The following is a 16,501-nucleotide window of genomic DNA, read 5'->3' on the forward strand; positions in this document are numbered from 1 at the left end:
TTGGAAACTAAACTAAAAAAACAAAAAAATAAACACACATTAAACAGATGACATGGCAAGTTGGTCTCAATCATTCAAAGATGGAAGATGGAAACCAACACAAATACTGACTGCGGACTACTCAGACTTCCCTTTCAGCAAATGGCAGAATACAAAATCAACATCCAACAATCAGAAGGTTTTTTTTTTTTTTTTTACATAATGATGCACTTGCTGAGAGAAAAAATCAGGGGGTTAAAAATCCCATTCATATATGGCTCAGTGGTTAAAAACACTGGCTGCTCTTCCAAAGGACCAGGGTTCAATTCCCAGCACCCTTATTGTATCTTAGCACTGTCTGAAACTCCAACTCCAGGAATTATGACAGATACACATGTAGGCAAAATGTCTATGCACATAAAATAAAATAAAAAAATTAGTGAAAAATAAGACCTAGAAGTAACCTTAACCGAGGAGGGCAAACACCTTTACAATCAACACTTTAAAACACCGAAAGAATGAAAAAAACGAAAATGAAAAACAACTATTTTGGGCCGAGAAATAGTGGTACAAGCCTTTAATTCCAGCACTCAGGAGGCAGAGGCAGGTGGAGTTCAAGCCCAGGCTGGTCTATAGAGTGAGTTCCAGGACAGCCAGAGTTACACAGAGAAACCCAGTCTCTAACGCTCCCCCCTGCCAAAAAAAAAAAAAAAAAAAAAAAAGGACGAAAGGGAGTAAGGGAGACAGAGGGAGGGAGAAGAAAAGGAAAGGAAAAGAAAAGAAAAGAAAAAAAAAACAAGGAAATCAGGTCCATGTATCTCACTATGGACAAAATTTCCCTCAGAGTGGATCAAATAACTTTCTGTGATACTTAAAACTCTGAAACTGCTAGAGGAAAACATATGAAAAGGATTTAAGACATAGATATAAACAAAAACTTTCTGAAAAGGATTCCAATAGTGCAAGAACTAATCTAACCTAATCTTAAACATCTATAAGATTATATAAAATTAAAAGGGTTCCTCAGTCGTACAGAAATAGTCAGTGGAGTGAGGGAAAGTCTGCAATACTGGGGAAATATTTGAAAGCTACACAGTGGGCAAAGGAGTAACTTCTAAAAATACAGAAAGAGCCTCAAAAACTAAACGCTAAGAAATATCATTCTGTCAATACATAGGCAGATGAACTGACACACAGCTGTCAAAAGGAAAAACATAATCGGCCAGTAGAACTTGAGAAAGTATTCAGGTTCCTTGCAGTCAGGGAAATGTAAAATTGCTCTGAGAAATCATTCACCACTTTAAGAATGACAAGCATGGAGAAAACAAATGATAAGGTGAATGGGGAAAGAGGAACATATATTTGCTGCTCTTTGGAATAAAAAGTTGTGCAACCCATATGGAAATAAGTATAGCTACTGTTTTTAAAGTAAAAACAGAACTACAATGACCCAGATATAGTACTCCTGGGTATATTACTGAATGGTCACAGAGGTACCTGTTCTTCCATGCTTGGTGCTGTGCTATTTGCCAGGGCTATGACATGAGATCAAACTAGATGTCCTTCAACAAAAGAACAGATAAAGAAAACATGGTACATATACACAATGGCATTTTATCTAGCCATGAAAAAAAATGAAATCATGAAATGTGATGGAAATCATTATTTTAAGACAGACTCCAAAAAACAAAATATTGCTTATTTTGTCCCATACAGAGACTCTAGATTTAAATTTATATGTATAAAAAATAAGTGTAGAATAAAAGGGTATGTTTATAACTGTGGGTGTGTACATGTCATGAAACTAGACAGGGTCATAAAGGAGAAGGAGGGGGAAGGGAAGTAATGGAATGTATGAGACACAGAAACAGGAGTGACTCTCTTGAAAGGAAGGGAGCAGAGACACCTACTGAGGAGCAGAGGGTGCATGGGGGAAGATGGGAAAGGGAATGAATAGGAACAAAGTCTAAGAGCACAAACATATGGCTACGTCAGTGAAACCCATTATTCTGTATACTAACCTAACAAATAACAAAAGCTATGAATGTTTTCATCCTTATATTGCATTTTAAAAATTTAAAAACTAATTTACTCCCTGCTTGCTATCTACCTGAAAGTATGTAATGGGGTACAATGAAATAAGTACATACTCCTTCAGCAAGGTTAAAGACAAAATAATAAGGAAAATGAGAAATACAAAATAAAAAGCAGGGTGATGACTGATAGACAAATAAAAGTAAAATCTGATGAGATCTCTTTACTGGCTGACTTTGGCCGAGTTTCCAATCTACCACAGAAAAGAAGGACACAGACTAATAAAGACAATGACGTCACATTGTCTCCTTGAGGATCATGAGCAGCAGCTGTTCCACAGAGTCCACCAAAATATACAACAGCTTAATAAGATCAGTGGTTTACTTAGGGCATCAGTAGAAACTTATAGAATTAGTTTATAGCAGGACAGACTGGCTTCAAACTCAAGAGATCCGCCTCCCTAACCTAGTGCTGGGACTAAAGGGATGTGCCACCACACCAGGCTCCTAGCAGTGATCTGACAGTGGCTCTACTCACTACGGCATACTGCTCACAACTGTGTGGCACAGACTGACCTTCTTGAATCGCCATATCAACAGCTAGCGCAGAAGTTGAATGCAGCAGTTTTTGATAATTCTGTGCATTTTGGTCAAATAACTGTACAAGAAGAGTACATGTCTTTTCATATTCACATCTGCTGACTGTACACAGCTGCTCCAGCTGCTGGAACACGGTAGCAGTATCATCCAGGGGGTCATCTAAATTATCTCTGAAACACAGAAGATATTGCCTTACAATGTGGTACATCTTGATCACAATACAGGAACTTTGAAATGTAAAAATGCTACAGTAAATCAAGAAATAAAGACAAATGGATTGGGAGATAAAAAATAAAACCCCACATATGAATATGCATATAGACATTATCAAAAGACCCCCTCCACATGCACACAAAAGAAGCTACTAGAACTAAGAAGTAAATTTACCAATGAGCTCAAAATATAAAACCTGCTATGCTGCTCTATCATGGCACAGAAGAAATGAAACGGAATACTAAATGAGAGTGTCACATGATTTAAAAAGCATGGTAAGTTGGGGGTGGGGGACATGTGCCTGTAACTCAAATGAATTTCATGTAATATTAACAAATATACATATATACAAATAATATACATACAATATACAAAACCTGGCTTTTTTGTTGTTCATTTTTTTGTTTCTGACACAGTCTTTGTAACCCAGGCTGGTCATCCATGCATTACACAGAGCTTATGACACTCCTGCCTCAGCATCTCAAGTGCTGGGAGTACAGACATGTTTCCACACTCAGAACAAAAATTAACTCCAAGTGGATCATGCATATTAAGTGTAAATCTTTTTGTTTTATTTTGTTTGGTATTTTTGTGTTCCTCTGTATATCCCTAGCTGTCCTGGAACTCACTCTGTAGACCAGGCTGGCCTTAAACTCAAAGATCCACCTGCCTCTGCCTCCTAAGTACTGGGATTAAAGGTGTGCAAAAATCTTAAAACTACAAAAAAAAAAAAAACTACGAAAGAGTAAAGAAAAGCTCTGACTTGGAATAAAGTAAAAATCCCTTAGACAGGGCATCAAATTATGATACACAAAACAAAAACAGTAAGCAGGAGCTCAGTGACTGTAAAGCATACAGTCTCCTAGACTCAGTACAAAGGCAAATGTTGGGCAGTGAGAGAAGAGCAGTCTCTACAACTGGAACAGAAGACTTATGAACAGAGTATACAAACTTCTAAAATCTCAACCAAATGAAATAACCCAGTTTTTAAAAAGGGGCCGGTAACAGATATTTGTAAGTTATTTACATTTTATTTTATGTGTATGGGTGCTTTGCCTGTATGTATGTCTGTGTACCACGTGTGTGCCTGGTGCCCATGGAAGCCAAAAGAGAACTTCAGATTCCCCAGGGCAAGAGTTAGACAGTTGGTCGTGAGCCGCCATTTGGGTGCTGGGAATTGAAGCAGAGTCCTCTGAAAAAGAAGCCACTGCGCTTAGTCACTTAGCTATTTCTCCAGTCTCAAAGCAACAGATTTGACAGACACTTTGCCAAAGAATAAATGCAAAATGCAAATTATAACCACAATCAGGTACCACTACACACCTACTAGACTCACTGTAAAACTAAAAAGATCATCAACTGCCAGCAATCAAGTGCAGAGCAATTCAAATTTTCATAGAATGTAGGTGTTAAGTACAGATTATGGTTTGAAATGATTTGGCAGCTTTTTATAAACAAAATATATACTTAGCATGCCACCAGGAAACCCTCTTGTGTGGGTATTTTACACAAGCGAAATGGAAACATGTTCGTATAAAATTGTACACAGGAATGATGTCAGAAGTTTATTTCCATTGCTAAAATGTGAACAACCCAAATACCCATGAACACTCAATGGGTGCACTAACACATTCACAGACAGGATTCTACTCTGTAATAAAAAGGAAGGAACCCCTAATACAACATAGTGGGATTCCAAATGCATACACCAAATCAAAGACACCAGACTTCAAAACCTAATACTGATGGTTCCATCTGTACAATATTCTAGAAGTAGCAAAAATAATAGGAAAACAGATTAGTTAATGCAAGAGCTGTGTGCTAACTAAAAAGGGACCAAGAGTATCTCCAGAGTGATGGCACCATATTCACTATCATGAGTATGGTGGTGGTTACACAACTGTACATATTTGTCAGAATTCATAAAACTGTATACCAACAAGGGTGAACCTTAACATTTTACTTCAATCTTTTAAAATTCCAAGATGAGATAGATAAAAAAAAACTGAATATTTTAATACCTCACAACAATGGCAACAGATTCCAATCGGGAAGTGATAAAGGCCTTGGTGATTTCAGGTGCATAAGTGTCTAACAAGTGGGGTTCAGCTGATTTCACAAAAGGAACGGATGCTACCATCCTCTGCCACAGAGTTAATAAGTAATGAACACTGTTGGGGGCAAACTCCCAATGCTACAAAGAAACAGCAAATGTTATTTAAAATGACATTATAGCTTTCTAGATTAAAAATCATAGAGCAAAATTACTACAGATAAAATTAGTTGGGTTTTTGTTGTTCTTATTCTAGTTTGTGTTTTGTTTTGAACAAGGACCTCGTGTAGCTTAGGCTTGCCTTGACTTCATTATGTGCCTAAGAGGACCTTTAACTTCTGATTCACCTATCTCCACATCCTGAGTGCTGCTATTATACATATGCACTACGATGCCCAGTTTACATGGTGGTAGGGCTAGAACCTGGGGCTTTGTAGATGTTAGGCAAGCATTCTATCAGCCCCTAGAAAATCAGCTTTTATTCTGACTATATAGCTAAGGACCACACAAATTCTATGAATCAAGAAGTACTCAAAAACTAGCATTTCTTACCATGCCCCTTACACTAATCACCACTAAAATGTTAAAACATTTCCTTAAGTCTATTCCACAAATACTTTGCAAGAGCTAAAATCAAGTTGAAACAGAACTCTCCAATCATTTACAAAAGGATTTTCCCATAATACAATCTATAGAAGTATTCTTTTATTTCTTTACATAAATTTGACTACAGATTCTCATCACTCTTCAATAACTAGACATTTAAGCAGAATACACATTTTTATTATTCTATTTGTTGCAATGGCTATTTTATCTAAAAATTTTGCAAAGAATAAGTCTAAGGTACTCAAGTAAGTACTTAAAAATCAACCAGCTTCACCAAACCTTTACCAAGGAATTGTTTTTAAGATTATAGGTTAACCTCAATTACACATTTGTACTTACTTGTAGGCTAGTAATAGTAAAATTAGCAATCAATCCGATAACCTCAGCATAGTCCTTCACCAAAACTAATTCTCCCAGCTGATAGTTGGTCTTTAAACGTGCCAAAAATCGACAAAATTCATGATAATTACCAGGATCAGACAAACCCTAAAGTAAGATACAAAAGACAGGCTCTTCAAAGAAACTGATAAAACTCCCAAAGTTTTTTGGTTTTTATGGGTACTTACTTTGTGGCAGTTGGGTAGATAACAATATCAGAAAACAAGTGAGACCTGATAACTTTAGTGTTATTGTCAATTAGCAGTAAGGAATCTAAGGTAGAGCTTTTAGAAGCAGCACTGAATCAAGATGACTAATATAAAACGTTTGGGAACTTAATACACAAAAGGTATATGTGGTGTGATGTGATGTGGTGTGGTGTGTATGTGGTGTGGGATGTTGTGATATGGTGTGGTGTGGTGTGGCACAGCGCGGCGTGGCGTGATGTGGTGTGGAGTGATGTGGTTTAATGTGGTGTGGTGCGGCGTGGTGTGGTGCGGCGTGGTGTAGTGTGGTGTGGTGGGGCATGGTGTAGTGTGGTGTGGTGGGGCGTGGTGTAGTGTGGTGTGGTGTGGCGCGGTGTGGCGTGGTGTGGTGCGGCGTGGTGCAGCGTGGTGTGGTGTGGCATGGTGTGGTGCGGCGTGGTGTGGTGTGGTGCGGCGTGGTGTGGTGAGGCGTGGCGTGGTGTGGTGTGGCATGGTGTGGTGGGGCGTGGTGTAGTGTGGTGTGGTGGGGCGTGGTGTAGTGTGGTGTGGTGGGGCGTGGTGTAGTGTGGTGTGGTATGGCGCGGTGTGGCGTGGTGTGGTGCGGCGTGGTGTGATGTGGCGTGGTGTGGCGTGGTGCAGCGTGGTGTAGTGTGGCATGGTGTGGTGCGGCGTGGTGTGGCGTGGTGGGGTGTAATGTGGTGTGGTGTGGCATGGTGTGGTGCGGCGTGGTGTGGTGTGGTGTGATGTGGCATGGTGTGGTGCGGCGTGGTGTAGTGTGGCGTGGTGGGGCGTGGTGTGGTGTGGTGCGGCGTGGTGTGGTGTGGCATGGTGTGGTGTGGCGTGGTGTGATGTGGCGTGGTGTGGCGTGGTGGGGTGTGATGTGGTGTGGTGTGGTGCGGCGTGCTGGGGTGTGATGTGGTGTGCTGTGGTGTGGTGTGATGTGGTGTGAATGTGGTGTGGTGTGATGTGGTGTGAATGTGGTGTGGTATGATGTGGCGTGGATGATGTGGTGTGGTGTGGCGTGGCATGATGTGGTATGATGTGGCGTGGCGTGATGTGGCGTGGTGTGGCGTGGCGTGGTGTGGCGTGGTGAGGTGTAGTGTGGTCTATATGTGTGAGTGTATACCATACAAATGCACAAACACAGAAAAGTCTTTGAATTCAACACTTACTATCTATAGCTTCTATGGCTCCAAGTTAATTTCCTGCTTCTAAATGATGAGGCATTCAAACCAATTACTGCAGTGAAGTGAACAAAGTTTAACAAACCCCTCCACAGCATGCAGGGGGCTTTTAGAAGGCAAGTTAAAGGATCAGACCAAAAAATACCTTTGGGGCAACTGTGAGTGGCTTGTGTACAGAACAAATGTTACCTCTATATTTAAACAGTATGCAGTACAATTGACATACAATCCAATTTAAAAATGAATTGGTTGAATACTAATACTTAAAAAAGCTAGAGAATTTTACTAATAGAGCCTCCAAGAAAGAAAAATAGTATCTATTATCTAGAACAAATTCCAAAAATACATCTTACAACAAGGTCTTTCTGCACATTTGTGTATTAAATATACTACTATATACAAAAATACCAGATTGATTTTTTATAGTGAAATATCACCATGAGAAAGAAAATAGCTTAAGAGAGCTAAGAATCTCCGACAATACAGCTCATGACAGCAACTTACACAAATAACTTATGATTTTAAAGTAAAATCCCACCTATCAGCAAAATGAGTAAACGCAAGACCTGAACTAACATTGAAAACATAAATACAGGAGGCTGGAGAGATGGCTAAGCAGTTAAGAGCACTGACTGTTCTTCTAGAGGACCTGGGTTCAATTTCCAGCACCCATATGGTGGCTCACAACTATCTGTAACTCCAATTCCAGGGACCCAACACCCTCATACAGACATATATGCAGGCAAAACACCAATGAACATGAAACAAAAAAAGAAAAGAAAAACATACATATAAATGTATATGTTGTAGATATTCAACCTGGGAAGTTCTGGGGTGTAGAAAACATGGCTAAGAAGTGTTTGAGTTGCACATGATCAAGATACGTTATATACACACATGAAATTGTTAGAGTAAATTTAAAAATATTGTAAAAAAAAATTTTTAAAAAGTCTCACAGGGTATGGTGGTACACACCTTTGTCCCAGCATTCAGGAGGCAGAGACAAGCTGATCTCTGTGAGTTTGAGACCAGCCTGGTCTACAAAGAGGGATCCAGGACTCCTAAGGCTACATAGAGAAACCCTGTCTTGAAAAAAAAATTCCTTCAATAGCTGGAAAAAATTAAAATGCCTCTGTAGAATGACAATACTTTACTTCTATGCAAAGATATCTGATGCTCCCCAAATTGCCAGTAAGCAGGAAGCTTACATAAAGCTCTTTAAGCTACCATTTAAGCTTTTACAGTCTGTGGTTTAATTACAAATGCTTTAAGCCAGAAAAACCAAATTAAAAGTGATATAATTACTTGCTAGACATTCCAAAACTCTCATGAACGTCTCTGCAAGTGTGTGCTGACACCAAAGCTCTGAAGCTAATGCAGTCTACTTCTAAAGCTACAAACTGAGATGTCCACAAGAGGGCAAAAGACACTTTCATAATTCAACTTACTTCAAAATTAACAATTCAATTTAAGTTGTCTCCTACTTCAAAAAGCAGATATAATCTTCAATCACTTCAGCAGTTTAACTAGTACAAAGAAATATAGTACAATGATAACATGACTTCTATTCGTATTCACTTTCAAAAAAACAAACATAAGAGAGGGAAGGAACACCAAGTCTACATTGGAAATAACTATAGCAAATGAGACCTCAAGAAGATGAATATTTTCTCCCAGAAACACAATAAATTAAAAAATTTATTATGTACCAATGAGCAGAAATACAATTTCTATATGCTAAATATTAATTAAATTATTTCATAAATACCTGGGGGTTTTCAAGTATCCTTTTTACTCCTTTAATTAAGTTACCAAGGTACTTGGCACGTTCAGTACTGCTAAATAAGGATCTTCTTGTAGAAGCAAACTGAACTAAGCATGAAAGTGCCTAAAAAAAGAACAAAAATTCTTTTCATTTCAATTTTAAATGTAGCTCTGTCCACTAACACCACTCACAAGCCTCTACCCCATACTAAAACAGCACTTATAGGTATTCCTTGGACTATTTTTAAAAATCTTTCCCCAGTTTCCTCTGCTTGGACACTTCATTTTTCTCTGACTTTCAAAACCCTGACATTTTTGGTTTAGTTTCTGGTTTGCATTTTACAAAGGAGGGGGCCTCACGGGCTGGGAGATGGCTTTGTGGGTGACGGCACTTGCACGAACACCTAGATACAAAGGTAGATATAGCCACACACACCTGTAACATCAGTGTTGGGGGACAGCGACCAGCAGCTTGCTGGTCGCCATTCTAGCCAAAAGAGGAAGGAAGCTTCAGGTTCAAGATCTGTCCCAAGGAACTAAGATTAACAGCTATATAGAAAGATAACATCTTCTTCTGGTTTCCATATGCTGATCCATGATTGCACAGACATGCACACATGCACACACAAGCATGTACTCCACATACACAAAAGGTAATTTTAAGGAGAAAAAAGGGAGTGTTTCATTATGACACTCTCATGGGGGTAGGGGGCCAGTGCCCATACACTAGTATTTTATTTGTACCTATTCCCCCTCATCCTCTTGCTGGGCCTCAATTCCTTGTTCTGATTTTGTGAGACACATAGTTTATATCCTCTGTTGTATTTTTTATATGCCAATCTGTCAAAACAGACACTAGGCTTGGGTACATTTAAAAGGTTCTCAATTGCTTAAGATACCCATTCTGTCTGTGAACCATGAACTAGGTATTCTATCAGAAATAAATGATCTCAAAGTAAAGTTAAGTTACAGAGTATTATAAATTACATATTATGGATCCTGCAAAGGAGGAAAAAAATCCCTTAACTGAATCAGGCATATAACAAACTTACTTGGTTATGCCATACATCCTACAGCATTCGTGAGTATCTTACAGGGTTGGAAAATGCTGCTGGGAGAGTTAGTAACTTTCTGAAAGAGGATTCCTAAAGAGTTATCTGTGACCTATTTATCTTCCTAAGTTTTCAGGCCACTTCATTACTTAGGTTCCTAACTCCAACAGCACTTACTTTAAAGTACAAACTGTCTCTGCATATTTTATCTGGGTTCACATATTTACTTAAAAAATTACCATTAACTGCCAATATTAAAGTATATCTAATAGATTTCATACAAAATGTCTAGCTCTTGCAATAAGGATGAGAATAAGAACATGGAATCTTTCTGTTGAGACCATGCTCTAGTTTCCCACTGCCTTTACTGTTGAAAAACAAAAACTGCCCTCCTTAGGCAAACTCTGATGCACAGCACTGGGAACCATCAGTGTATTAAAAGCAAACACCAGTGCATAGTTCAGGGTATATAAAGACCTGAGCTTTAATCTCAATGCCAATATCTATTCTGCTGCCCTGGGGAAAGTCAATTAGTCACTCTGGGTCTGTTTTCTGTTTTTCAGGTCAACCTAGCAATGCTAGTGTTATTAATCTTGCAGGGTCATTTGAGGATGAAGCAAGATAAATACCACATAACAGGGTATCATGCTATTTAACTCAAAGCAGATGTTTTCTTCCACATTTTTTAATCACGAGTACTTTGTTGTCTTATACTAAAACAATCATAATTCCATGCCTTTTTTTTAACAACTAAAAGCAATTTTCCTGGTTGAAAGACAAAAGGAAAAAGCACAGCCACAGATAAGCACCCTGTGAAACTCAGATTAAAACCTTAAACTAGAGATTCAAGAACAGACTTGTTGGGTTAGAAATAAAGCTCAATATTAGAACACTTGGAAATGCATTCTTCATTTTACTTACTTAAACAAATACACTTCAAATCTTAGACACAATTCTCCAATTTCTAGTAGCTTAGATATTTTTATTAAATTTATTTTTTCCCAACATTGCTAGATCTTTAAGACTCAGCAAAGACAATGCTCATAGTCTAAAAGATCTATGTAACAAAGAGAATTTCAAAATAAAACCAAGCATGCACAAGTGATGAGCACAAAATCAAATAAACAGATCACCTTTGTTTCTCTCAGAGATTTATTTCTGATGGAGACAAGCCAATCAGATTGGAGAACAGTTAGAGAAGGTTAGAAGAAGGAAGGTCCTAGTGGCGTGCTGGACTCAAGTAAGGTGAGTACCAATTAGGGAGTAAGATACAGGTAGAGGCTGGTAGACTGTCCTGGCTGTGGCAGGAACAAGGTAAATTACTGGTTCAGAGCTTAACCACAAAGCAAAATGGACCAGTAACAAATTCCGATGAGTTATATAACAAAGCACATTCAGAAATTAAAGACCTGCTTGAGAAACATAACTCAATTAAGTGTATAAGAATTTCTGAAGTGAATATACATTACCCTTACTTCAGATCTAAAGAAGCACAGGTATGAGGCTGAGCTTGCTACTGAGGAGGCTGAGGATGGAAGACAAGTTTGAACACAGCATGGGCTACACGTTATGACCCTGTTCAAAACACAAAAACAAAAGCAGAAGTAGACATGCAGCCCAGTTACCACACTCACATTGAAGGTGTGGAGACCTAAGTTCAATTTCCCAGTAGTACAAAACAATAACAAACTATCATGGGTATTTTATCTTTAAGGAATAATAAATGGCTTGTACTTACTAGCTGAGACAGTAGAGGTGGAAGTGAGTGATACAAATTGAAGAAAAGATCCAATGTTTCTGGTTCCAGGAAAACTGGGAAAAAAAGATGATATTTCTAACACCATTACTTTCACTAAAACACCACAGAGTAAGAAGGTCAAGACCTCTACATATGGTATGGCCACTTGATGCAAAAGCTGTGAATTTATTCTTGACTTTTCAAGACAGGGTTTCTCTGTATAGCCCTGGCTATCCTGGAACTTGCTTTATAAACCAGGTTGCCTGCCCCTCTCCTCAGTGTTAGGATTAAGGATGTGTACCACCACTGCCCAGCATAACTTATTTTTCTTTCTCATGCACAGCAAGCCTTTATTCTGGGACATCATGAATATGAGGCCTAGTGCATATCTTTTTTACTCATCATTCTGAGTACATGGTGTAACTTTCAATTCACAAACTCATCCTTTAATACTAAGAACAACTGGGTTTTCAAATTTCCTTCTTTCTCTTATTCTCTCTCTCTCTACATTTCCAAGAATCAAATCCCAACCTCCTTGTTTCACCTTCTCATTTCCTTACAGACATTTTCTCTTCTATCACATATCTTGCTTTTTTATTCTATTTTGTAAATTTCATTAACTTTCTCTTCCAAATTGTTTATTAAACTGTTAAATTACATGCCAAAAGTTCATTCTTGTCTCAGGAATGCTTTATCTTTTTTATATCTCTTGGGATATTAATCATATGCTTTGAAAACTTATCTCTTCATCTTATATATTAATTCTCCTACTTTTTAAAAATTAAACTTTTAACGATAGAATATAATCAATTATAGATTTACATTATTATATAGTAATACAGTAATCATACAGTATGCAGCCCAATGCCATGGTTTACCCAATTTCCCACACTGGTGATCTCTTGTAAAAAAACACAACATCACAGCTAGGGAGCCCAACACAATGTCCCAATCGTACTGAGTCCAAGTTTTATGTGCACTCAGGTATGCACAATATTTTTAGTCTGTGCATGTTTATTAATGTTGATTTATGAGTTCATCGCCACAACCAAGATGTGGAATATTAAATTCCTTGTTCATTAATCTTTGATTCCAAAATTGGAAGTCATACAAAAAAAAAAAACTTTATGTTGATCTTCTATCTGGTAGCCCCAAATCTAAGCCTTTCTGTTTAACTTTTCAAGGAAAACAGCTATGGGAGACAAAGGCAGCTACTCTCCCTGCTGCACAAGTGAGAATGATCCAACTGAAAATAAAGCCTCCTTAAAGAAGGTCTCCCACCCTCCCAGCCTCCACCTTGAGGCACACTAATGACACTGTCTGCACCATGGGGGAGACCTCGTTTTTCTTCTTGGCATCCCCCCTGCCTTGAAGTCACAACTCTGATCTGTTCAGTCACCTATTTGTTCACCTTTAATTTTGAAAAATACCTCTGAATAACTGCTGGATCCTTTCTCACTACTTATATGGAAGTTTCCAAACAAAAATCTTAACATTCCCCTGAAGAGACCAGCCCGCCCGCCCCCCCCGTTTTAGCAGCCATGACAGGGTAACATGTGCTTACATGACCTTGCTGCTCCGCGCCTAGTCCTGGTCACTAGGAGGTTAGATACCCTCCTCGTGGCAAGGAACCAATCAGAAGTTAGCTGGTGGGGCTGTGCTTTTACAGCTCTGGGTGTGCTTTATGGACAAGTGACATGCAGAGTACAGCAACCACCCTGAGAGGGCCTATGGGCCATAACAACCAGTTGACCAATCAACACAGGGCAGGTCGTACAAACCTGGAAGTTCACCAACCCTGAGACTGTTTTATACCCCTAGACACTCCCCTTATGCTGCCCTTTAAGATCCCTGCCTCGTGGTTTCTCTTTCTCTGGCCATCTGATGTGGTAAATGGATGAAAGGCTTGATTGAGCTAATGGGGTTAGCTTGTTAAACAACTACAATAAAAGACTCTGCGTTTGCATTGAAATGGGCCTCTTGGTGATTTTGGGGTTCAGAATTTGGGCACAACACCCCCACAAGTCTATTTTCTGTTTAAATCAAAATATAGCAGTTATGAACTAGACAAAGCATTTCAGTGTTGAGTACTAGTATTAGCTATTCTGAATTACAATTCCCCTATTAGACCACTTAAAAAGAGCAGTGCTAACAACAAATGATCAGGTCAACTGTGTTGCTTAATTCTGTACCATGCATGTCAACTATCTCTCATGTTAAACATTTCTCTTTTCTTACTTGTTCTCCAGGTTGTTGGAATCTGCACTGTGCATAAATCATCTGCAGATTCGTCTGCTGAACTTCCAATGAAGTCAAAACTCAGGCAGCTGAGGACCAGTTTTAAGACTTGCATCACCAAATTTTGTTGATCTTGATCCTGAAGATTTAAAGGTTTGGCCAACACCTTCAAAAATAGAAATAAAACATTAGGACTAAATGAATTTCAACTTCATAAATTTAAATATTTTTTCAATGTGAAATGGAAAATAGTTTAAAAAATTAGTAAAAATCTTTGTCCACCTTTGGGAGCCCATTCCACATAGAGGGAAACTCTCTCAGCCTAGGCACACAGACTCTGAAGATGCCCCCATGGAAGGCTCACCCTCCCTGGGGAGCAGAAAGGGGATGGGATAGGGAGTTGGTGGGGGGCAAAGAGGGAGGGAAGGGAGAGGGAACTGGGATTGACATGTAAAACAAGCTTGTTTATAGTTTAAATTAAAAAAAATCTTTGTCCACAAATTTCTACAATACTAAACTGCTTTCAAATTTCACCTTGTAAAATGAGAAAAAAAATACAGTTAACTACATATTGCAGATTGCCTTCTAAAATTGTAAGAGGTAACCTAGGTCAGGTATATTGGCACACACTTTTAATCCCAGTATGTGGTAGGCAGAGGCAGACAGGACTCTGTGAATTCAAGGCTAGCCTGGTCTACACGGTGAGTTCAGGCAAGCCAGGGCTGCATAGTAATACCCTGTCTCACAAGAAAAACAATTTAATGAGGTTTAAAACAAATACTTTACATAGCACAACTATACAAAGAAAGCACAGAAGTCACTAGTTTAAACAGTGCTGAGAATTCATTTTCTTCAAGAAAATCTAGGACAACTTCTTGTGTAAAAAAGATGTATTCAACTAACAAAGGCTGTTTGACTGTTAGGTATAGGTTGGGTACAGGACACCAGTTTCTTGAGTCCAATGCTGATGTCTTTTGATGAGGCCCATTCCTCCCACACAACGTGAAAGGTAATCCTGAACATTATGAAGTATTTGCAGAGAAGCCTAGACTTCTCCAAGAATAATACAAAGAGAAGTCAGAGAGGGAGATAAGAATATATATGAAACAAAATTAACCATGAGTGGCTACTAGGTCAGCTGATGAGTTCAAGACCACCAATTACACTATTTATCTACCTTTGCAAATTACAGTTTTCCATAGTACAAGGATATTTTTAAAATAATAGCCATTAAATCAAACCTACTACAGTGATTATCAATACTAACATACAACTTAACAATTCTAATCCAAAAACTAAAATGTAAAATGACCTGCAAATCTAAACTTCTTGAGCACTCAAGTTTTGAATTTTGGTAAATTTCAAATTTCAGATTTTGAAATTTTTCTACTGGTAAAGTCTAAACAAATACCCTATATTCAAAACACTTCTGGTCCTCAATATTTACAAAGAACACTCAGCCTATAACAGAGAACTGAATGAACAGGAAGCAAAGCTTAATGAGGTATTCTGGAAAATGCTTTACAACATCAAATAAACAAGTTTGAGTACGATGATAGAATCCTTCGTCATACAATAGAGCCTAATACAATTATGAAAGTCATGCATGTTCCACCATGCACTAAGAAACAGTAGGAAGTTCCTATTTCCCATAGAAACTATGAAAATAATTCTAGGAAAGTTACGAAAAAATGAAAAACTGTATCCCCATCAAAACATGGGCAGACAAATAAAGACATTAAAACTCAATGAGCCTGTCCAATTAAAAATCTATAGTATGAAGGTAAAAACCACTACTGTTTAAACACAAACACTGAATTCTCTATGGATTTCATCTTTCATACCCAGGGAGTAAAATTTATACAGATTCACTATATTTAAGACTGACTACAGCAAGTCTTTTAAAGGCAAACTCAGAGGGAAACAATCCACTTGAAATTCATTCAAAGCATTTAATTCAAAATTAAGAGTCGCATGCTATGCCAGCTAGGCAGCTGAGTTACCAACTGACTTACCTGTTTCAGGAGAGAACATGCTAACACTAGAATGTCTTTTAGAGAAGTATCACGGAATGAGGTAGCTACTTTCCTATGTTTTGCTGAAGGTCTGGAATAATCAACCTAAAAAGGTCAAAATGAATTAGTTTAACCAAACCTTAAGAAAAATAAGGCAAACATTTACCATGTAACATAATGACATTAGTAATCAGAGAATCATAAATACAGAGCTTGTAAAAGATTTTGAAGGTGACCTGCTTGAGACTACACACTGACAGAAAAAAGGTTAGAACCCACCCAAAAACTGTCAAGCTATCCACCATACTTTCAGATAATAAAAGTAACAGACAGTGAGAACATGGCTCCTGAACCCTCTTCCCTATAGTATATATAATGTAAATAATTTCCTTAACTCTCAAACGCTACCAACAAAAGGAGAAATCTCTAAAACACTCTTCAA

At 38.3% G+C, this 16,501-nt stretch overlaps 1 protein-coding gene across 2 annotated transcripts in view; it reads right to left on the reverse strand.

Annotated features, from left to right (window-relative positions):
• The window catches only part of Ranbp17 (RAN binding protein 17), a 323,547-nt gene that overhangs the window by 276,986 nt on the left and 30,060 nt on the right, over positions 1 to 16,501 (reverse strand). For both annotated transcript variants that reach the window (XM_040748431.1, XM_040748430.1), the window contains exons 6-12: positions 16,060 to 16,164; positions 14,045 to 14,210; positions 11,807 to 11,880; positions 9,021 to 9,140; positions 5,824 to 5,970; positions 4,847 to 5,019; positions 2,589 to 2,782 (exon numbers count right to left, since the gene is read on the reverse strand). In XM_040748431.1, coding sequence (XP_040604365.1) covers positions 2,589 to 2,782; positions 4,847 to 5,019; positions 5,824 to 5,970; positions 9,021 to 9,140; positions 11,807 to 11,880; positions 14,045 to 14,210; positions 16,060 to 16,164 — 979 coding nt within the window. The remainder of the gene's footprint in view (positions 1 to 2,588; positions 2,783 to 4,846; positions 5,020 to 5,823; positions 5,971 to 9,020; positions 9,141 to 11,806; positions 11,881 to 14,044; positions 14,211 to 16,059; positions 16,165 to 16,501) is intronic.

The sequence above is a fragment of the Mesocricetus auratus genome, unplaced genomic scaffold, assembly GCF_017639785.1.
Source record: "Mesocricetus auratus isolate SY011 unplaced genomic scaffold, BCM_Maur_2.0 Super-Scaffold_100007, whole genome shotgun sequence".
Lineage (NCBI taxonomy): Eukaryota > Metazoa > Chordata > Mammalia > Rodentia > Cricetidae > Mesocricetus > Mesocricetus auratus.